The 24,442-nt window shown below is 36.5% G+C and overlaps 1 protein-coding gene across 3 annotated transcripts in view; it reads right to left on the bottom strand.

The window, feature by feature from the left end:
• Positions 1 to 4,882: 4,882 nt before the first annotated feature.
• FAR2 (fatty acyl-CoA reductase 2) overlaps positions 4,883 to 24,442 on the bottom strand; it is a 138,455-nt gene continuing 118,895 nt past the window's right edge. For all 3 annotated transcript variants that reach the window (XM_049694200.1, XM_004270886.3, XM_049694201.1), the window contains exons 5-12: positions 23,037 to 23,214; positions 21,645 to 21,689; positions 19,559 to 19,677; positions 17,971 to 18,038; positions 15,161 to 15,332; positions 10,564 to 10,693; positions 7,774 to 7,901; positions 4,883 to 6,876 (exon numbers count right to left, since the gene is read on the bottom strand). In XM_049694200.1, the coding sequence (XP_049550157.1) occupies positions 6,714 to 6,876; positions 7,774 to 7,901; positions 10,564 to 10,693; positions 15,161 to 15,332; positions 17,971 to 18,038; positions 19,559 to 19,677; positions 21,645 to 21,689; positions 23,037 to 23,214 (1,003 nt within the window). In that variant the 3' untranslated portion in view covers positions 4,883 to 6,713. The remainder of the gene's footprint in view (positions 6,877 to 7,773; positions 7,902 to 10,563; positions 10,694 to 15,160; positions 15,333 to 17,970; positions 18,039 to 19,558; positions 19,678 to 21,644; positions 21,690 to 23,036; positions 23,215 to 24,442) is intronic.

Below are 24,442 nucleotides of genomic sequence, written 5' to 3'. Positions count from 1 at the left end.
CTAGTCTAGACTTTAAAAAGTGTGGTCAGGTCACATTGTTAATAAAGGAAGAGAGGGTGGGGCCCCTGTGTTATAGCCATATTACTGTTAAGCCATAACGACAAGACCATTTATCCAATAATTCAGTCTTAGGACGGTTACTGCTTTTCTTTAAACTCTGGCGATTGACTTTTCTGATCAGGGCAGGGTCGTGAAAGACTAAGGTGAATTCTTACAGGGGCAGGTACATAGATGCTATAATATGTAACAGAGGTATCATTCACAAATTATATAGTGGGCACTTATACAGGGAGAAGAAAGCACATGTTTTAAAAAAATGCTAAGTTTCCTAATCTGATCCTTATTATTGGTATACTTTGGGAACAGGGGGTGAGTAATAAAAAGATCAACTACTAATGATGAAAATTACCAGTCTGTAAAAGATTAAGAGGATAAGTAGCATATTTTGTGTGTGTTGTGGTGAGTGGGCAACAGGGTAACTTTAAATAAAATAGAAGCATGAGGCAAATATTTAAGTAAGACAAGATAATGTCAGATCTGAGAGATTATAATATTAAACAATGTCCGTTAAACTGTAAAACTGTATTATGAAAGAAGTATCTGCATTCAGAATGTCCTGAATGTGATTGATTTTGTATTAGATTGTGTTGGTCTAGCTTTCTTACTATTTAAGGATTGATTTTAAATTTATACACTATAAAAGATTGAAAATAATGAGAGGGGTATATCACTCAGGTGCTGTTAAAAACTAAATTTGGAATATGTGTGCCAATATCATTTTTCATTTTGTAATACTTAATGATAGTAGAGGAATCATCAACCAGTCTTCATGGTTTAAGTCATTTAGGGAAATGGGGAGACAAAATTCCAGGTAAGTAACAAGGCCAAGACTAAAAGACAAGATTTAAAATGGTGGTTTTTAGAGAACAGGCCATCACAAGTTAGAGTTTTTCAAATTGCATTCTTTTCAAAGGTAAAAGAAAAGTCAAACAGTTGGGGCAGATAATGTAATGGAGAGAAGGAGAAATACTGATAAAACTACTTTTCATTCAAGCTTATGTGGAATGGTATTTTGCAGATAATAACAAGTGTCATTGTTTAAGATATACAGTTTATCACTGAGCCATTAAATTAACTGATTAATATAGGTAACAAACATGCTTTGAAAGGTTTTTGAATTCAGAAGATTCCAAATAATGAATGGTCGTCTCCGTATTTCTCATTTCTTTTCTACAGATATTATTTCCAATGAAGGTAGACTAGGAAAAGGAATTTTAATTAGAATTAAAATTTTAGCTGTTTTAGACTGAATGTCGGTTCTGTGAATCTGCTTGTCAGAATGTTCAATTAAGTTTCAGGGTTTTTTTTTTTAATAGGAGGAAAAATGTTGATTTAGAATTATTTTCTTTCAGTTAGGATTATGACAGTTAAGTATCTTTAAGAAGGATTTTAAAAATTATTCTCGTACTTATATATGATTTTTAATTGTTTCTGTGTTTTCCAAATACCATATTAAAATTTTAATGGAATTAATCTGTCCCATTAAAACTGACTATAAAAGGAATTTCTTTGAAGCAAAATCCTACTTTGCCATTGATTTCCATTTAAAATTTAAAATTTAAGAAAGGTTTCCACCTGAAACTCCTCAAATAGGGTCAGATTTGAGGCAATCAAAGTATTAAGATTCTGACCAGCCCATTGTATGATGAATGATGAAGTATACTTGCATGTTAGGATTTATTAGGAGTTTTTGACCTCACCAAGTGTTTCTTTTCCATTGCAGAGAACACTGTACTGGCCTATTATGTAGCCTTGGTGTGTGCCTGGGGTGCCTCCAGTAGGATACCCAACTTTATTACTCAATCCTCTTTATTAGGGCATTCATAATATCTATATATATATTCCATCCTAAATATTTTTAAGAGTTGAGATCTCAAATTATGTGAAATGTGTTTTTTTTTAAACTGTGTTTGCATATATTGGCCTATAAAAGGAGATGAAACGTTTAGGTGAATAATTCTCTGCTACAGTATTTGTACACCTCAGACTACCTCCTGGTAAAAGCTTAACTCAATATGAGAAATACAAAATTATTTCTAATTCTCAACTTAGGTGATTAATACTACACTTTTCTCGTATACATTTTATGATATAAAGCACTGAATTTTTATAATAAATAATTTACTAATGCAGACAAAGTTTACAATCTTTAACTAACTTTGGAATTCATAAAGGAATGACTAAGATCTCCTAATTTTTTAATGGTATAAGTAGACATATGTTATGCGTTGTCTTTTTATGTCTTAGGTTAGTAATTCAAGTAACAAAATAAATTTATATGCAACCCCCTTGCTTCAAAATTTAAAATTTTGAATCTTAAACTTCAGTTCGAGATGCATAATTTTGAATGTTCAAAAATTACTTAAACATGACTCTTAGGATCTTTAAAATCTCATCATGCCCTTTAACATAATACTTAAGTTCCTCCCTTTCTATTTGGAGCTGTAGCAAACCTTCAAAGTGAGTCACCTTTTGTCAGCACTATCCAAATAGATCACTATTTGTTCACTACCTTATGGTATGATGTCTGGAGTAATATCCAAGTAATTTCTTTATTGTAGTTCCCCCCCCAGCCCTTTTGAAATATTTTAGTGACAGTATCACTTATCATTATTTTAAGAGTAGGAAACAAACTGCCTTGCATTTTTTGGTTTTCTTGTAGTTTTTTTATTGTGTTGTTTTAAGAGAAAAAAACCATAAAAGACTCATTTAGTGTCTCAATCCTGAACATTTGGACTCTAAATAAAATAAATTGTACAACTTCTTTGTCCCTTTATGATCATGTACCCCCAAATAAGGCTCAGTTCCTCATATTTTTCTTTTTCCTTCTAGGAAAACTACAGCAATCTTTATCACTCAGTTACATTTCCTTTGCTTCAGATGGAGCTAAATTGTTGTATGAGATTGGATTCATTCTGTATTTTTCATGTTATGAATGGACGAGTGATGAAAATTGAGCAGTTGACTCAAGTTTATAAAGCTGTAAGCAGATTATAATCAGCAAAACATTTAATAGTTTTGTTTCAGCAACTCCAAGTTGTACTGGATATTTATCAAAAGAAATTAGGTGAACAATTCTTCCAAACATCGTAACTCATTTATGCTATTTGTGTAATGATTTTAAGGTAAAACTCAGAATGAGAAGGTGTGGGGGGAAAGTGTACATTGATGAAAGCTACATACTAAAGCAGACCTTCAGCAACACGGCATATAATTATGTAATGAATATTTTGTAAATTCTGTTTCCAAGCAACTATGCAAGTCAATTTGGTGATTTCTTGTATTATACTTACCTTTAATTTCTTTAAGGTATTTTTCTAGGATTGATGAAAGTTCCCCAACCCCACATCTCCCCAGCCGATTCACAGTTCCAGCTTGGAACTGCTATTTCAAATAAAGTAGGGACACACATAAAATGTTCACCTGTGTGTTAAGAGAGCTGTTTCTAGCTATTAAAACTCAATTTCAGTTACATATCCTTTGTCATAGTTGTATCTACACCTCACAGGGCATTCCTGTCTTTCAAGCCAGTTACATCCCTAAAACCAGCAATTTCTATTTTTATTTTGTAATTGAAAAATATATTTTAGTTTATTTATTTTTGGCTGCCTTGGGTCTTCGTTGCTGCACGCGGGCTTTCTCTAGTTGCAGTGAGCAGGGGCTACTCTTCGTTGCGGTGTGAGGGCTTCTCATTGCGGTGGCTTCTCGTTGCGGAGCACGGGCTCTAGGCGCCTGGGCTTCAGTAGTTGTGGCTCGCGGGCTCTGGAGTGCAGGCTCAGTAGTTGTGGCGCACGGGCTTAGTTGCTTCGTGGCATGTGGGATCTTCCCGGACCAGGGCTTGAACGCGTGTCCCCTGCATTGGCAGGTGGATTCTTAACCACTGCGCCACCAAGGAAGCCCTATTTTGTAATTTTTAAAAATATTTTTTAAAAGTAATCTAGGCAGTGAGCATTTTTCCATATCTCTTTGTGGGCACATGGGACAGTCATTACTTTTTACTCTAGGCAATTGCTTATGTTCCTAGAATATAATTATTAGATTTGCAGTTACAGAGAAAAATAGCTGTGTGGAAATTTGCATGTGATTCACATGAACTTTAAAAATTAGTGATGTTTTTGGAAGCTTTAGGCTGACGTACTTTAATTGTTATGTTCACTGTGAGATAACACACTATTTGGGTATTAGTCCCTTCTCAGATCAGTCTATTTACCTTGAGATTCTAAATCAGTTTATTAAAGTGAGCTGTTAACTGGAGATGACGTTAGTTTAGTATAAAATGTGAGAAATGTTTTTCTGATTTGTGTGCTCATCTGCCTCAACTTTTTCTAGTATTAATTGCCTCAGGTGGTGACTGTCTTCAACTCTGTTATGTTTGTTACTGTATCATATATCTTATGGGTGCAGAATATAGGGATTACCAAAACTTCTTTTTAAACATAAGCTTTTCTGTGTCCTCACTGTCCCCTTCTTCCCAAAAGTAGAAGGTTCTTTCTCATTGGAGTGTATATATTAGGCGCTCAAATTAGTTTCACTTGGTCTTGATGTAAAATAACTAGAGATTTTCTTTCATGCAGATACCTCCTTTTACTGCTTAATCATCACAAGCTGCTTAATCATCACAAGAGAACTTTATTCATGTCATTTCTCTAATGTCACGGGTAGAACATGCTTCAACATGTAAATGTAACCCTATTAATGGTGTCTGAAAAAAATGAAGCGTTATGGGTATGTGTTAATTTATATTCAACTGGTAGTTTATTTAGATTATATCATTTTTCTAGGGAGGAGGTGGGAGATCAACTGCAGTAGTCAAACACTAGAAGAGAGGAAACCATTTTTTAATTCAAATTTTCATTTAATCAAGTCAAAATGTGAATACTTGATCAGTGGAATTTATTGAATTGGTGAAACATAAAATAATCAAAAGATGATAGTAAATTCTTAGAACTATTATGTTTTGTCCAATTTCATTGAATTGTATCTTGATTTCATTTTTATCATTATCTACAGTTTGTATCTTAATCAATGTAACTCAAACATGTCATACAGACATCTCAAACTGAAGATATCCAGGTACTTTGTTTCAGAACTGGGTTGTCTGCCCTGGGAAGTAGTTCCCAGAACTTAGATGAGATTGGGAAAGACACTGCCCAGAAGCGTCCCCACCAAATGCCCTTTATGAGGTTCAGAAAAATCTCAAGTAATATTGGGCTAGAAGTCATCCTCATGGCCCTAGTATACTTCGGCCACCTAGTGTGCCTTTCTGAGTATTAACCAGTTATCTCAGAAAGTGAGCATAAATATAACTGTCGTTAACATCTTATGCTCATGTGATTTTCAAGTAGTTGTGATTCTTTTTAGTTGCTTAGGCCCCAGGTACTGTATTTGAATCATAGTCCATGTTTTTAACACGAGATGCTGCAATCCAACGTGCACTCATCTCTCAAATATGAGGAAAGTTGGAATAACAGTTATATTAATATAGGATCTTGAGATTAGTTTTTTACTCATTTGCATTATACATAAAATATTTCTAAACAAACAAAACACCTGTTCTCTAAACTTAGAGTCACTTAATGAAGTCTGTCCTCTTCTGCTGCACATTCTACAGGTAACACTCTGCAACTGGAGTGATGAAGATACTAGCAAATCCTGGTGAAAGAGTAAACTTCCCCACTTACAGAAAAAGCTAAAACTAGCATTTAAAATTGTATTTGAAATTTTGCTTTCCTCAATGGCAAAGATCAGGGGAATGGGTTTTTACATGATTCTAGCCTAGGACCTTCCTCTAACATTAGTCACTCTAATCTCTAATCGAGGCCTGAGCAATATAAACTTAAATATAAAGGATTTGGAGACTTTAGTGAAGAAGAGGGAAACCCTTAGGAGGTTATCAGGAAAACTGGTGATTCAAAAGATTTAGAAATAATAGAGGTCAAATTCAAATTACGGGAACTAATTTTTACTTAAAAGCATAATAAACAGTCCCAATGAAAATACGCTTGAGCCTTCACTTTATACATAATTATTTACACCTCTTGGTTTTTTTTAGGTTTCAGAAGTGGGGATAGTTAAGGAAAACGTTAAATGTGAACCCACTTTTCAAATTCCCCCCAGCCCTCAACCAGGACTCCATGGTATAACACAAAAAGAAAGCAGAAACCTCGGTGGAGAATTATTTCTCTAACAGCATTTGTGAAGATGTTGAGACCTTCCTTCCTCTACTTACCTTGATTTTAAACCTTTATACTAAGTACACTAGAATGGTTCAAAGGTTAGAACTGCCTTTCTTTAGCATAGCTCAGCTTCTACCATGTATTCTTCCATGTTTATTGAGTTGAAATTAGTCCTCTCAAGGAGGAAAAAGCTAACTATGGGAAGATGGGTGTACTTTGGTGTTTTATATTCAAGAGCATAGAATAGAGTGTTAGGAAACAATGTTTTCCTAACATATGTATGATTATAGGCTAGGATATGACTTTCCTTCTCTCACTGAAATAAAAATGTATAGTTAAGAAATAAGGATGAATACATGACAGCACATTTGACAGGTAATGACTTGGACATATTTGTTACTACCTAATCTTGAGAACACAGTTGCTGTTTTAGAGGTATCTGAGAGGTTCCAAACAAAAGGAGATCGCCAAATGTTCTCAGACCTTGAGTGTGCTGGATGCCCTAAAGTAGGAGAGGAATTTGTAACAAAAGCTCACAATGAAGAACCACACATTCCGAGCCACCTGAGATCTTGCAATGAGAAGGCGCCAGGCGATGAGGAAGAGGGCGGTATTAAAGAGGTAGTGAATATTTCGGAGCCTGGAAACAGACATATATAACCAAAGTCAAAACAGTACCAAATACCCAACTATGTTATTTGAAGCATAAATGTATCTTTTCCTGGCTATGACCAGCAAATAACTAAGTGCTTAGGTATGTGGCACTACCTGATGTCCTTTTGATTTTGATATCTCTCATTTCCACCACATGCCTTCTGAGTAATCATTTCTATAGTATTCCCCTGACTAGTTTCCCTTTCTCATACCTGCTTTAACCTGTCTTATAAACATGGCTAACATAATCTTTCTTAAATATACTTTGATCATATTACTATATATCAAAAACCTTCCCTGGTTCTTGTTCACTAGAGGGTAAGTTCTAAAGTTCTTGCTATGCAACGTTCCTCTCAGTTTGCAATTACTTTTCCATACTTATCTCTGCATTAAAAACCCTTCGCTTCTACCAGAATTATGTCAGATTACTATAATTCTTTGTCCCTTAGGGATTAATTATTGAAAGAAATTTCAGGCAGTCAAAGGTCTTGAAGAGACCTGAACTGATTTGCCCATGTTAAATAGCACAATCAGGTTTCCTGCCTGTTGGGTATTCTTTCTCTATACCACATTATGACAGGATGTTGGTAGAAGAAACAAACTTGGGTTCATATCTGGCTCCTGCACTTACCATGTTCGACTTGCCCACTTACCTTCTTTGAGCTTAAATAGCTCTTTGATAAAAATGGGATAACAGAAATAATGCCTGCCTCACAGGGATGTGGTAAAGTCTAAATGAAACAGTATATTACAGGGTATATAGTACAAAGGCTCAAAAAAAAATTAATTCCTCTCCTCCCCCGCTCATATTTCATGTCTGGTATAAAATCAGGTAAGCACATGGTAAGTGCTCAGTAAATATTAACTGACCGATTATATTTACCTTTTTAAGTGTTGCTTTGCTTCTGGGATCCCAGCCATATCCTCTTTCAATAAGTACTTCTTAACTCCTAAAACATAATTTTCAATGTATTCCAACCAATTCAACTGGCGCACATCGAAGTTGAATACCTGAAAGGCAAGAAGAGATTATGGATTGTCAGAATTGCACTGCTGGATGATCACTTTGTTCATTTGATGAAGTTTCTTTTACCTAAATGAGTGACATTCAGTTTGGAAGATTTAGGTTGTACCCCTCCAAATGAGATGATTTGAGCTGTTATTTTAAAGGCAGTAACAATATGGATTACCATTTATATATGAATATTTAAACATGGATCAAGCACAAATATTTGACCTTTAGGAAGTCTTGGAAATTTAAAGGAACTGGTATTAGTCTGGTGAAGGTTAATTTCATTTCAAGTAAATAAGGATTAAATTTTTTTAAAGAGAATAAATAGGGACCAAAACAAATTATATATGTCTTTTTCTTTTCATTATTCTTAAATTTTGGTGTTGTTCCCTTGCCCTAGCACCCTTTCCTGAAATATCACTACTTCATTATGCTGATTAAGGAAAACTTTGGACTTAAGTTTAAACCAAAGGCTTAAATCAAAGCTTTAAGGACTAACTTAGCAGAATTTATATTCTATCTTTGATTTTGAGATGTTATCCATTATGTTTCTTAGTGTGCCATAAAATGAAGCCCTTCAGAAACATTCAGAGTGGTAAGAAAAGCTTTGCTTCTCCTAGAACACTAGTGTATTTTCTTTTCTTAGACAAAGAATGCCATGAAACTATATTTTCTTTTCACTTTGCCACCAGAAATCTTAAGACAAATTTCCTGCTTAATTGCATTGACTTAGTAGGATCTTGTAGACTGCATATGAATGTTCTGTTTTTCCATTCTTACTCTTGATTTCATATTTTAGTACATATTTTTCCTGGTTTGATGTTTTATTTCTGTTTTGTTCTTTTATTACATGTATTTATTGCAAGTTATCCCAAATCTTTGTGAAATAAATTGGAGTATTAACAAAGAAGGCAGATGAAATTAACGAGTTCCAGAGAGTTTCACAGACTTGTCCAAAAGCTGAATTGCTTTCCAAAAGTAATTCTGTATCACTTTGTTTGGATTTGTTTATTTTCCACAGTATCACTAAACAGTACTTATTCATCTATATAAACAGAGGCTTTTATTTTTATGCTATTTCAGATTTCTAAGTTAGATTTCAATGAAACCCTAGTTTGGAATCCTCATTCCATGTGGCAAATGAAACTGAACTCTGAGCCACACCAGAGTTTGGCAATTATATCCAAGTATTCAGGACTATTACCTTTGCTAAGATATTGGAAAGCATATGTTAAATCCACTGCAGTTTTGATTCTGTTTTTCACAAAATTTTTAGTTATTTTAGGTAAAAATATTTGTAAAATGTCAAAAATGAAACTCTAAGCTTATTACCTTTTGAATTATTTAGATGGGTAAATTCCATGGAGAAAATGCAATAAAGATAAGCCTATATAACATTTGATGCTAATTTTAAAAATAATTTCTAATAGCCTGAGGGGATTTAAAAAATAAGCTGGTTTGATCCATGCATTTTAAACACAGGTGCTTAGAAGAATTTTGTCTATTCAGGCATGTAAACATTTCTGAAAAAAAAAAAAGCTCTATTTCATGTCCATTTTAGAGGTTCACAGCAATGATTTCAGTTAAAATATCCATCTAAATCTCAACTGGTATATTTAACATCGTTTCTGACTGCAAGTAACCCTTAGTTTCCATGGTGGGAAGTAATTTTAGGACTTGGATTTGAATCATGCTCTATGAGGCTGGTATGTACGAGCTAGCAGGTGAGGCTAGCCAGCCATCTAACATTTACTTCTCAGCATGACTTGGTTTCTTCTATATGCATGACTTGGTTTCTTCTACGTGCTGGCAAGCACAAGATAAATCAAGAAATTTATCTTTTCTTTCTTTTAAAAAAATTTTAGTGGAAAATGTCAAGAGAGTGAAATCTTTAAAGCTTAATTAAAAACTAAAGATATGCTCAAGGAATAAATGACTGAGAAAATGAAGCTAGGGACATGTACAAAGTACAGAAGATTTCTATATTTGTGAATTTCAGGACAACATTTGTGACTAAGAAGCTAATATATAGAAATAAATGGCACTGATCCTAAGCAATTAAAGTGAAGGTCTATCTTGAGAAATAAACATCTGAATTGTCAAAGAGAAATCATTATAGGGAGGAAGACTGACAATGCAAGAGAGAGGGTAATGCTGTTGGAGGGTGGTCTTAGCTGCGCTAGAATGCAGAGGTGGAAGGGTTAGCTTATCTAAAAAGATAAGAAGGAAGGAACTGTAGCTTTGGAGATGCAGAACGATTTTGATTTGACAAGAACAGTGGATGAGAGAGCTCCTGGCCAGTAAAATTATTATTTTTCATTGAAGCCATATGTTTTGGAGGTTAGGGGGGAAAGATAGAGGTACTGAGGATTTGTTGAACAGCTATGGAAGTTGAACAAAGGATTGAAACAAAGTGTATGAGACCTGACTGCAGAACAGCAGTGAGAAGCCAGCCAAAGGCTAAGAACCTAGATCTCTTACCTACATTAAACTTGCTTCCTGCAACTGTGTTGATAGCATTCACTGATTTTCTTAGCCAAAAAAGAAAAAAAATTCTGTGTGTATAACAAAAACATCCTTTATTCATCAGCTCTCCAGGTCAAATAATTCTAAATTCTGAATGGGTAAGATTTTCCTGTTGGTTGTCAGTGCTGTACTCACTCTTTGGTCTTCAGGACTCAGCTTGGACATCAGCATTTCTGTATTATATGTGCTCCATTCCCAACTCCGGTTGATGAAATACTCCAGCATGGAAAGGGTTCTTAAAAGCCGATTCATGAGTTTTGTCATCCTGAGGTAAAGATCACATAGGAGCGAGTATCAGTGCACCACAGATGGCTGCTTCCCTGCTACTCTATAGGGATATATGACAAATCATGTTTGAAAAAATTATTTCTTCCCACGTTTTCAAATTCCACATTAAAACTCTTATTTTTTCCCCCTTCCATGTTAACACTCTGTCGAATGAAGGGAAGGGGATGAATCTAAAGGTGCTTGTTCTATCAGGCATTTTAATACCACTAAACTTCTCTCCCTCTTTTCTACCATTTCTTTCTCAAGAGTTGCAAATATTTTAAAAGCCTAGCCAGGTATCCATCCCTGATGACATACTATTCATTCTTTGAATTCTGAGGTAGACAATAAGAAAACATTTCTCTTTTTTATTGTATGTTCTTGGATTTTTTTTAAAAAACTAATTGATTCGAGGTCTTATTATATAACTTCTAGGCAGAACTGGTGACTGTATTAGCGTCCGATGAACCAAAAACAGTTATTAACTGTAATGGAGATTTAAGGGGAAAATAGTTTATTTGTTAATAATTTACTCAGGCGTAGTGCTGATATTTTTAAAAAATATTATTTCCACTAATTCCCATAACATCCCTATTAGGTTGGTATTTATCTGCATTTTTATGTAAGGTAAACTTAAGAAAGATTAAGTGGCTGTGATAATATAATGTGTCAAAGCCAAAATTCCAACTCAGTTTTGACGGACTTCAAAAAGCCTCTGTAAACTCACCCCCTGTATCCCATTGCTTGAGATGGATCACATCTTCTAACCCCATGGTCAGGACCTGCTGTTTGAACTTCCCAACTTTATAACAATTTGTAAAAAAACTTTTGTATTCTTTCTTATTTGATCCTCACAGAATGATTCTGTGAGTTAGTCAGGGTCTATACTGTTTATCTTCATTTTACAGATGGATTAATAGGTTCAAGGTCACATGGCTAATGCTCAAGTCTAGATTTTCTGGTTACAGATCACCTTTGGCCTATAGAACATTCGATTTTTATCTTAATCATTTAGGCTAATCTTGGTGATAGTTATTACTATAGTTGACCTCATAAAGACTTATGATGCTATTTGGGGAATTTGGTCTTATTTCTGGTCAAATCCTACTGCCCATATCCCTGATGACTCATGAGGTACTTCTCTCATGGTACCATGGGAAATTCTTAGGCAAGGAGGTAGAATCAATACAAGCATCATAATAGGGTTCCATTTACTATTGTTATCTAATATCTTGGCTGTAGACTGAATATTTATATCCTCCCACAATTCATCTGTTGAAACCTATTCCTCCTAATAGTGATAGCATTTGGAGAAGGAGTCTTTGGCAGATGGGTAATGCCCTTATAAAAGGGGCCCCAGAAAGCTCCTTGGCCCTGCCAGCATGTGAGGACACAGAGAACATGGCTGTCTAGGAACCAGGAAGTGGGCCCTCAGCAGATGCCAGATCTACCAGCATCTTGATTTTAGACTTCTTAGTCTCCAGTACTGTGAGGAAATAAATTTCTATTTTTTGCAGGATCTCAGTTCCCTGACCAGGGATTGAACCCCGGCCATTGCAGTGAAAGCCTGGAATCCTAGCTACTAGGCCAACAGGGAACTCCCAAATTTCTATTGTTTATAAGCCACCTAGTCTATGATATTCTATTATAGCAGCCCAAACAGACTAAGGCAATCTTTATCCATTCTACAACCCTGACGTAACTGATATGATTTCAATAGATTTAATTTTTAAAAAGAATCATTGCACAATGATTATATAGTATATATAATATTGTATATTATATATACAATGGTGTAACATTGTATATACAGGACTATATCAGCATAATAGTATTTTTTTAGAAAGAAAGGATATATTTATTACTCTCATGTAGTAAAGATCTTCTCAATTCATACAATGCAAAAGCTATAAAGGGAAAGTGATTCATTTTATCTCATAAAATGTTTAAACTTCTTTGGTAATAATAGTGATTACTATATTCTATGCACTCTTATGTCAAACCCTATGAAATAGGTATGATTACAATCCCCTTTTTACAAGTTAGGAGTTAGAGAAGTTAAGTAATTTAGGGCTCATATGGATAAATTGGTGAAGCCAGGATTTAAATATGTAAGTCTGACTCCAAACTCCATGCTCTTAAGACCTGCATTATATATAGCTTCCCTTGTATTAAAAAAGCTTCATAATTAGAACTACAATATAAGAAACTGACTTCAAGTAAATACATGAAATATATATTTACACACACACACACACACAGAGCTTCCATAAATTAATAAGTACAACCCAATAGAAAAATAGGAGTATTACTCAGCCATAAAAAGGAATGAAATAATGCCATTTGTAGCAACATGGATGGACCTAGAGATTATCGTATTAAGTGAAGTCAGACAAAGACAAATGTCATATAACTTATATGTGGAATCTAAAGAACAGAAATAAACTCACAGACATAAAAAACAAACTTATGGTTACCAAAGGGGAAAAGCGGGGAGGAATAAATTTAAAATTTGGGATTAACAGATATACACTACTATATATAAAATAGATAAACAACAAGGACCTGAAAAAGAATATATATATGTACATGTGTATATATGCATATCTGTATATTTGAATCACTTTGCTGTATACCTGGAACACTGTAGATCAACTATACTTCAATAAAAAAAGAAAAATTTAAAAAATAGGCGAGAAATAGAAGCAAGCAGCTCATACCAGAGAAAACACGAAAGTCCAAAATACACAAATGAAGGCCCAGCCCCGCCAGCAATCCCAGAAGATGCAACTCAAAGTGACCAAGAGATGCTATTCCTTGTCATTAGTTTGACAATTCAAAATATTGATTTTTGCAACGTATTAATGAGAGTGGGAAAGAACAGACTTGTACTCTCTCACTTGCTGTTGTGGGGGTGTAAATTGACAGAGCCTTCCTTTAAGGCAACCTGGTGGTAGTCATAAAATCCATATACTCTCCAGTCTAGCAATCCCACCCCTCAGCCTCCACCCCAGATCTAGAGGCACATTCTAGAAAAAAGCATGTTTGTTGCCCCATTGTTTGTAATAGCAGGGGAAAAAGACAGCACTAGCAGAATGACTTAGATTTTCATGGAACGTAAGTGAAAAAGTTAAAAGTATGTAGGATTGCTTTATACATACACAGAGATTTATACATACACTTACCTCAAAGCAACACTGTATATATGTCCATATATGGCTGTAAATACATAGACGATTACACACAAACACACACGGGGAAGAAAAGGGTCCAGAAAGATTCTAGCATTTTCTGCCATAAAGATTATTCTTAAGATTCCTATCACATAACAAACCTAACCATTTTCCATGAATATTACAATTTAATGTCTTACAAACAGAATACATAAATATTTTTATTGGGCTCCTTCCTCCTGTGTTTTCCTTTTGTACTTACCGAACTTTGCTCTTCAACCAGGTCTTCTTCTAACTCTGATATATTTGAAAGGCTTTAGCGTTTCTGCCAGGAATGTTTGGTTTTCCTTCTTCTCCCATCTTTATTTAATAAACCCCTCATACAAATATTTTCCCACAGACACAGTATCCCCTTTTTCACCTTGCTCAGGAAGAAACTGACAATTGAGTTATGAACACTAAGTAAGGTCTCTGAAAATCTGGATAAACTCTACATTGCCTAAGTTTCAGTCATTTGCTCTGTTAATAAGGATGGAAATAAAACACGCTGAGAGAGACTTCTTCCTTTAAAAGGAGCTAACATCATGCTTCTGAGGCTTGACGGCAGGGATTTGCCTTTGGTAGTTCTGATAATGATGACACATATAGTATTATTCAAGTGAGACAGGGGTACGAACGGACATGTCCTAGGTCACACAGCTGGAAGGTGACAGAGCTGCCTCAGCATCAACATACTTTCATTCGACCTTGTTCCCTCCACTCTCTTCGCTCATCTCCAGGTGGCAGTAAATCCAGTTCTGGTTTCTCCAGATCTTTTCTCTGTCACTTCCTTTGAGACTACTTAACATTCTTCCTTTAGCTTCCATTTCCTCATTTGTAAAATTGGGATGATGTGAATATCCTCCTTGGGATGTTGTGAGAATGAAAATGAGGTCATCATGCACCATCCCTTGTGTGTATGTGAGGCTGTTACCATTGTACGTTTTAAGATCATCTAACAATTTAGAAACTCCCAGACACAGAATCTCAGTTGTTTTTCTTTGTAGGTGAATGATTACCTGCTGAATTCATCAAGCAAGTTCCTTAACATACAACTTCATTTATTATGATAAAGGATCTCTAAGGTAGGCTTTTCACTACTACTGCTTTGGTTGTCCCCTTATATATACAAAATCATAAGTACATATGATTCAGTTGTCACCTTTCATCCCCAGGTGACGGGAGGGCTAAGGACTCTGGGCCCTAAACTTCCACGCAGAGATACTCCTAAAGCTATTGTCTCAGCTTCTCACCTGGGCTTCCTTCCTGTGAGCCGCAGGTAGAAGTCATAGATAATGGCAGGGGCCCGGTGGCTGACTGCATTCCAGTACTGGGTTGTGACGTTGTTGGTTGTGAAGTCAGCCTTTGGCCTCCTGAAAGCTCTCTCAAGTGGGATTTTTTCAAAGGTTGCCAAAACTTGGATCCCTGGGGGAAAAAAAAAAACCCAGAATAAGTGCTAAGTCTAGGAGCATATAAACCCACTGTGGTGGATGGCATTTGCAATGGGTCAAAACAATAAATAATAAGGATTTGTTGGTAGAGTCACGAATCAATTTCTGAGAATAATATTAAGATTTTTATGCCGGGCAAGTGGTCACCTGCAAAATCAAACCATTTGAATAGGTTAAGAATTTGGTCCTTCTCTTGAAATCTTTACCCTAAAACAACTTCTTGGGAAAATAGTTTTAGTCAATACAGTGAAGTATTGTTCAGAAAAACTTAAATCCATCATTCAATTTCAAGGTTATCTAATCTATTCTAAAGCCCAAGACAGAGCCTAGGGGTGTTATTTCCTTGGTTGGATCATTTACTTGCAGGAAAATCAGGAAAGTTTCTAGACATTTTACTTAAACTTTTATAAAGATTTAAGTAAAAGAGAGAATAGAAAAGCAGGACTCCTTTGTGTTGGTTCACTTTAAATACCAGTCTTTTACTTCTTTGGTATTCCTACTGCTCTGGAATATGTCAGACTCAATTGTTTTACTCTTGTCTCCAGAGTTTTTTAAAATAATAATCTTTTAAAAAAAGTATTACTTATATAAAACCTAGTTTAAAGCTTTTAGTGTATATTTGTAAATCCAATATGTCTTTTCAAAAGGTATTCATTCATTTGAATTCAATTTTGATTTTATGTAGAATTTTCAAAGAATATGCCTAAGTTCATTACTCAGTTATGTTGAAGCTATCAGTTATTATGGTAATATGATTACTGTCCCATAAAAGATACTACCTAGAAATCTGTATGAAAAATATATACCCTATACAGAAAATATTATCTGATTCCTGGGTCTTTTCCCCCCAGAGGATTCATATTAACTTTTAGGAATCCCTAGTGGGTGGTCATTACACGTTCAGGAGACCTGTCTTCTATCAATACTTCTACATCAGGCTCCAGCTCCCCATATGAACTGAATAAATCATTAACTCTCTCTGGGCCTTGTGTGTCAAATAAAGTGAGCACACTAGATTATTATTATTATTTTTTTTTTTTGCAGTACGCGGGCCTCACTGTTTTTGCCTCTCCCGTTGTGGAGCCCAGGCTCCGGACGAGCAGCCTCAGCGGCCATGGCTCACAGGCCCAGCCGCTCCGCGGCATGTGGGATCCTCTCGGACTGGTGTACGAACCCGCGTCCCCTGCATCGGCAGGTGGACTCCCAATCACTGCGCCACCAGGGAAGCCCTAGATTATTTTTAAGATCACTTTCAAATATTATTATTCCACAAAATAGATAGTAAACATTTTCAGCACTGAAGAAGACTATTTTGAAGCTCAGGAATGGATTTTACATGTAGCATCTTTTTATTTAAGAGTTTAAGTGTCTTGGGGACTTCCCTGGTGGCGCAGTGGCTAAGAATCCACCTGCCAATGCAGGGGACATGAGTTTGAGCCCTGGTCCGGGAAGATCCCACATGCCGCGGAGCAACTAAGCCCGTGCGCCACAACTACTGAGACTGCATGCCACAACTACTGAAGCCTGTGCCCCTAGAGCCTGTGCTCTGCAACAAAAGAAGCCACCCAATGAGAAGCCTGCACACTGCAATGAAGAATAGCCCATGCTCGCCGCAACTAGAGAAAGCCCGCGCACAGCAACGAAGACCCAACGCAGCCAAAATAAATAAATTTAAAAAAAAAGAGCTGTTTTTTTAAAAATGAAAAGTTTAAGTATCTTGGCTGCTTCTATTAATGCCTCTTTTTATAGTGATATCTTAATTCTGTTACTGAGGTAGAGGAGATTTATTTTCATTTCCAAATATTGTCAGAATTATTTAGATAAATACCTGGATATATTACCTAAAGAACTTTGATGGTAGTAGATAATTTCGTTTTACTTTTACTGAAGTAATAACTTTGCAACTAGAATAGCAGAGCAGAGTGCTCGGAATTGGAAATCAGATTCTAACAAGTTAAGCACATTTGATTTTTTTCAACATCTAGTAGCTAAACAATTAGATGATCTAAAAGTTTCAAATATTTGCAAGAAAATCAACTTTGAAACTGACAAAGGAGAGTACAAGATTGGTTAGGTTGAAGAATTAATTAAATTCAACAGGATACATTCAAGGTTACACTATGGCTGACAGCATAAATTAATAAAGAGTATCACTGACTCAATAACACAAGTTAACATTATTGGACTTTTCTAAATCTACTTGGCCATTGATTATGTCACATTCTCAGCGATGTGGCCAGGGTATGAGGACTGTGTTCATGAGAGCAGTGGCTCAGCAAGAGGAGTATTTTATCACTGGCATTGCTTATAATTGCTGACTTTTACTTGGCTTTATTTATTCTTTAAATGTCTATAGCCAATGGACCCCTTATTGCTTACAATCTTGCAGCTATCCCACTGGCCCCTTTTTTTGGTATACCACAGTACATCCTAATTAACTCTTACACATTTACAATTTGCAATTATTTTTATCTCTTTACCTATGTTTTGTCTTTTCCCCCATTAGACTCTAAGCTCCATGACACACTTTGTCTTTTTTTTTCCCTGTGACAGACCCTAATCATGAGTGAGCAGACTCATAGTTATATAGGTACATCATTATAGGCACTTACCCATTTTGCCCCAATTACAGGGATTGAGGTTGCCAGACGTACAGTGGTAGATCAATGTTGACTTAGGTCTGGAAAACAAAATTTAGATAAATACAACAAAATGGAGAACTAGTGAAAGAAAGATAAGGGAAAATAACATTTAAACAAGGTTTTTTCAATAATTCCCATGACTAAGGCACCCTACACAACACTTCCATCTTTTGTTCCTTCTTTGGGTTAATAAGCAAAATAGAAGAAGACTAGGAAAAGTGCAAGAGTGTGTGTGTGTGTGTGTGTGTGTGTGTGTGTGTGCGTGTGTGTGTGTACATATGTACAAGGAAAAAATCCCAATAGGTTGACATATTTATGGAGCAAATGGAGGTAGCATGACGATGAGAAAGCAGATCATGTTTCTAGCTTCTTGACATCTTTATTGGGCAAAAATATGGGCCATGTTTTTTCCAGTGAAGCTCTGTTGGATTGGAAACATCTAAATATCTAACTTCCAATAATTAATAAAAATTAACTTTGTTTACCTTTTATAACAAAGCTAAATATACAAACAACCTATTATTTTTTCCTGTACTAGAAAATCCCTCCCACCCCCCCACCCCTCCCCCACTACACACACGGTGATCTGAACTTTTGGCATTTATTAGGAACTGAGGAGTTTAAAAAAATATGCTCTCATTTCATCCACTTTTATCTCCTTTGCCTTATGAAAGGAAGCTGTAGGGCTTCCCTGGTGGCGCAGTGGTTGGGAGTCCACCTGCCGACGCAGGGGACACGGGTTCGTGCCCTGGTCTGCAAAGATCCCACATGCCGCGGAGCGGCTAGGCCCGTGAGCCATGGCCGCTGAGCCTGCGCGTCCGCAGCCTGTGCTCCGCGTCGGGAGAGGCCACAGCAGTGAGAGGCCCGCGTACCGCAAAAAAAAAAAAAAAAAGAAAGGAAGCTGTATTTTAGATTACTGAATAGAAAGAAAAGCTTTTCAGTTATCAAGAATTAGATGGTTAAATGATTTGAAAAATTTATTACTTTATGATCAACCAAGTACTAACCAGTATTTATAAAACAACTTAATGCATATATGATGGCATAATTGGAACTGTGAAAGATTGAAATGGACACCCTCTCACATTTGGGGTCTTCCACAATAAAATGCATATATATATATATATATATATTTAAATAAATTTATTTATTGGCTGCGTTGGGTCTTCGTTGCTGCGTGCGGGCTTTCTCTAGTTGCAGCAAGCGGGAGCTACTCTTCATTGCAATGCGTGGGCTTCTCATTGCGGTGGCTTCTCTTGCTGCGGAGCACGGGCTCTAGGCGCGCAGGCTTCAGTAATTGTGGCTCGCGGGCTCAGTAGTTGTGGCTCGCGAGCTCTAGAGCTCAGGCTCAGTAGTTGTGGCACATGGGCTTCGTTGCTCCGTGGCATGTGGGATCTTCCCGCATCAGGGCTCGAACCCGTGTCCCCTGAATTGGCAGGTGGATTCTTAACCACTGCACCACCAGGGAAGTCCCAAAATGCATGTATTTTGAAAAGGTGCCTAACACAGTCACCATCCTTCTCATCAATTCTTTAAAAGCCAGCTTATGCATCCACACCTGTGAACTGCCGTGTACCATCCTACAGCCAAGGTGAGATTGACGACTATATCTGCTGGAATTAAATCTGCCACAGCCATCGGAGTAGCTCTTATGGACCGAAGAAACCCCTTCCCAGCCTGCACAGGAAAAAGGACATAAAATATATTTTTAAAATTTATTTATTTGGCTGCATCAGGTCTTAGTCGCGGCACGCGGGCTTTAGAGTGCGGGCTTAGTTGCCCCACATCATGTAGTATCTTAGTTTCCCGACCAGGGCTCAAACCCTCATCCCCTGCATTGAAAGGTGGATTCTTAACCACTGGACCACCAGGGAAGTCCCAAGGACATAAAATATTGAACCAGGTCTTAAGTAATAGCCGGGATTAAAGTATACATCAGACAGGTAATACGAATGCTGTTAGTGATAACGGCCAGCACTGATCACTGCTTACTAGGTTCCTGCGCCAAGGCTGACTGCTCTCAGCCTGTCCAATCTCCCAGCCGAGTTCATCCTAAGTGCCACCATTGCCAAGAACCGCTAGGGGTCCTCAGGTTCCTTTCAGAGTGAAATTCCTCAAACTTGTGAGAGGTTTAATGTATTTGGTTAATTAATAAACAATAAGAATTAGGGTTCCCAAATTCCCCATTAATTTAGCTTACCATTTCTTAAATGATGTTGTTTTCTGCTAGTGTCTACTAATTTACAAGCAATAATAGACACTAAATGTTTAAGAAACATTTTTTAAAAATTAATAAAATTCTACTACTTGACAAAACTTTTTTTATCACTTGGGGAAAAACCCACCATTATTTACTTTTTGTTTGGTATCTTTGTTTACCTCACAGATCACTGATGTTATACAGATGTAAGAACTGGGAATTGTTCATGTTAATAAATGTTGTGTCAATAAATAGTCAGTTAATAAATTAAAAGTCACATTTAGTGACTTTATAAAGTGATTATTTACACCTGTATGTTTCCAACATCAATTTGCAGTGGTTAGCACTTTCTTGTGTTCCTAATTTCTGTTTTCTTGTAACTGATTTCCCTTCCTTTGGATATAGGAAATCGGTCTGGAAAATTTTAGAAAATTTGAATTAATATGCAGCTTTGTAAACAATGTAATAAAATTCACTCTTGGATCATGTTAAAATAGTTACGTTCTAAGTTACCAAATGTTCACCCCAACTAAGCCTCAAGAGTTGAAGGCAGGTAGGAAACAGAAAAAGAAAGAAATCAGAAAGAAGTTCATTGTCATTGTGTTTGACAAGTAGTTATAATTCACTGTCTTATATTTGTATTGTAGTTCATGTTGGATCTAGTTCTGAGAATAACAAAGTCATAGTCTGAAACATGAGATCCCCAATAAGATTTAAACTCATTTAAAGAGTTGAAGTCCTGTTCATTGTTCTAAAGAGTAGAGTTGTGGTTCTGGCCCTAAAATGCTTCAGTGTGAACTGGGAAGCACCACAGCTCACTGGATCAGTCTCCACTGCAGGGAGACATGCACAAAGTGCTGCTGACCCAGAGGAATGATTGATGTTTCTCCTGATCTGCGAGAGTATTATTGTTGAAAAGTGTTTCCTATAGTCATCAGTTTTTATATTTGAAAAATTTGCTCCAATTGGTAGTTTTCTTTCTCGTATCTATTAAGAAATTGATGTTGATATATTTTATGAATTTATATAATTTCTATCCACACGCATATAAATTTAAAAATCTTTGGGGATATGAGTTCTATTGCATCCCTAATTCAAGCTACCATTATAGAGCGAAAAGGGGGAAACACCCCCATCTTGTGTTAACTAAGGGGAAATACAGGCATGGTGCTAGATGTTCAAAAGTTTCCAAAAATAAAACTCCTAAGTAGTAACTGATGATATCACAGTATTTCTGTTTTCCTGATAATGATATCCACAGATAATTAAAGTAATTTCATTCTGCCTCTATTTTCCAATCAGCAAAATTGAAATAAGTTGCATCAATTGTGGTTAGTAAAGTAATGCTTATGGTTTTGCGTCAGTGAAGCTAAGCCAACACTAGCATTTTGTTACTATCCCTCCACTACTTTTCAAGTAATTATTTCCACACCATTTTACATACCGCAACAATGAGCCCGGTAGGTCCATTTACGTTATCAACCCAACCCTAAAAAAAAAAAGAAAAAAAAAGATTTCTAATTGGTTCCACATGTCAGAAAATCCTAATATCTTTGGAACATCTGCAGTCTAATCTTAATAAACTTCAAACAAGAGCACTGAGACCCCAGCCGATAGAACTCTCTAATCCAATTAGAAATCTAATTTCTAAGATTTCAAACAGAGACCAATGAGAAAGCACTGGATATTTTCTGCACTTGGTTTGTGCAAGAATTAAAATTCTGCCAGTATTTATTTCATAGCAGGAATCATGGATGGTTGCAAGTTGTTTATGACATCTTATGAACTAAACTGGATCACCTCTTAAATATCATAATCTGCTAACCAATTCATTTTCCCCACCTGGGCCTGATTTTAACTCCTCAGGGGAACATTTCAAGCACAGTTTGTAGGAAATGTCCATTTCTTGACAATTTTAAGAGTCATAGCATCTTTCGTTCTATGTATGTATGTATCTGTCTATCCAGCTATCTATCTGTCTATCTGTATTAGCTTGCCTACAGATGTTAGAGGAAAGATTATATTTAGGAACAGTTAGAGACAAATGTCTCTTTGAGTTTGTCTCCTAAGCCCTAAGCAAGTCAGTTGACCTCATTATGTCTGTTTCTTTATCTGTGAAAGTCAAAAATGTGTGCGTAAAGTGGGAGAGAAGACAGGAGAAGTTGAAGGGATTAATATTAGTTGAGCCGTTTACTAGGGACCAGGCATTGCACTAAGCACACCTCATACATCGACTCATTTGATCAACCCTCCACAGTGGGTGGGATTAGCCCAGTTTTACAGATGAGACAGCTCAAAAGCCTGCATGTCAGTAAGTAATGGAGCTTGGATTTATCTGGTGCAAAAGCTTTATAGAATTGCTTCAAAAAAGATGGTATAATTTAAAGTACTTTCTAAAAGATATAGCAGTATACAGAGATAAAAATTATTATTCCTAAACTGAGGACTTTTCTCTGAGCTTCGTGATTCCTATTTACCCTGGCAATTGTAATACTACCAATTTGGCCATCAAGAACATTCTGCTATATTTAAACTATAGTGGGGAAGCCAAGAAATAAAACTATTTCCCATGGCAATTTTGAGACGAGAGTTAATGAGAAGCTAATTTAAGATGCCACCCAACTCTAGGACAGTCAGTGTCACACTCAGAGGAGCCCCATGCTGAATAAATCCTGAACCGAATGTGGACTTCTGTCCTAATATAATGGGCTCACATTTGATTTGCTGTACTTAGCTATACATGCTAAAAAGAAAAAAAAAAAGACATCAAAGAGTAATTGGGCTAGAAGGATGCTGATTTGGAAGCAAAGTGTGGAATCCAGGCGAGTGGGCTTACTGGGAAAGGCTCCTGCCAGGTTGCTCCCACGATGGAGGGCCGTATGATGGCAAGATTGAGCTTGCCGCTCTCCTGCTGCACCACCATCTCTCCCAAGGCCTTGGTGTAGGTGTACGTATTGGGCCGATCCCCGATCAGCTTGGGTGTGATCTCATCAATAATAGCATCGTCTAACCACCTGAAGGTAGTCAGAGTAAAAAAGAATTCTAGCAACATATGTTAGACAATAGACCGAAAAAGAAACTGTGAGACATCGACAATCAAACAAAACTTCCCCCTTCTAGCTTGAGTTCTGGAATTAGGAACTGTCAGAGGACACCAAGGCTTGAGTGTATACCTGTCCAAATGATGCATGACGGATGAGTTCTTTGCTCTCCACTGCTCAGCCCAATATTACTAGTCGAATCCTACGGCCTCCTGCCTCGATAGATTTATCCAATAGCTATGCAGTCTGCTACTTGATCATATAGACTCAGTCTCTATCTTCAATTATTTTCTCTCAGCAGGAATGTACCTATGAAGGCACATTCAGTGAACGCATTGCGAGGGCTAGTCGGGCACCTGGCAGCGGGCTGGCTGCCCTGGTCATGGGCTTAAGAGTCTGTCCTCCGAGGCTCATCAGTGGCAGCCCCACTAATTCACTGTTGTCCAGTTAGAACCTATGGCACCCATCTTGAAACCTTCAGGTTTGATTTTTTTAAAATTCTACTCAATGCCTCAAAAAAGAAAAGCAACTACACTTAGCAGACTTACAACATTTTAACAAATCTATGCACTGTATTTTGAAAGTCTGTTTAGAGTCTATGCTAATAACTTGATAATCATTTCCAGAGATTTCCAATGAGCTCTGAAGTGCTCTTATAACTGTTAATAGTGTGTCAAGTGGAGTGAGAATAGCACTGTGAAGCAGCTTTAATAGAGTGATTATTGAATACCTTCACTTACAGGAAGACCTGTATCACGAATAACTGTGTTACCATGGCATTAGCCTAATCTTTTTTTTAAAAGACGTTAGAACCATTTTGATAATCCCAAAGTCTATCTGATCTTCTCTAAGAAAGCAATCAAATTATTGTTGATTAAATATTGAATGTTTCTCTTAGCTGGTAGATCTATTTGGTTAAACTTTTGATATAATATAGTTTTTAAAAATTAGGCTATATGTCAGTGTGATTTTTATAATCCATGTGTTTGGTACATTCATTCCTATTTTATCGGACCCAGCGCAATCATACAATTTTGATTGCAGAAAAATCTTATTAGAGGTTATCGTCTTCCTCTCATGACAAATTGTTGAGTATTTAAGATGTGCTTAATGCCAAGACTCATTCAGAAACACAACTCTCAATTTCAGTAACTCTCCGATATTGGAGAGAAACATGAGCACTGCCTGTGATGGTTTGGTT

Source organism: Orcinus orca, chromosome 11 (genome assembly GCF_937001465.1).
Source record: "Orcinus orca chromosome 11, mOrcOrc1.1, whole genome shotgun sequence".
NCBI classification, from domain to species: domain Eukaryota; kingdom Metazoa; phylum Chordata; class Mammalia; order Artiodactyla; family Delphinidae; genus Orcinus; species Orcinus orca.
This window is presented reverse-complemented; position numbering and strand designations above follow the sequence as displayed.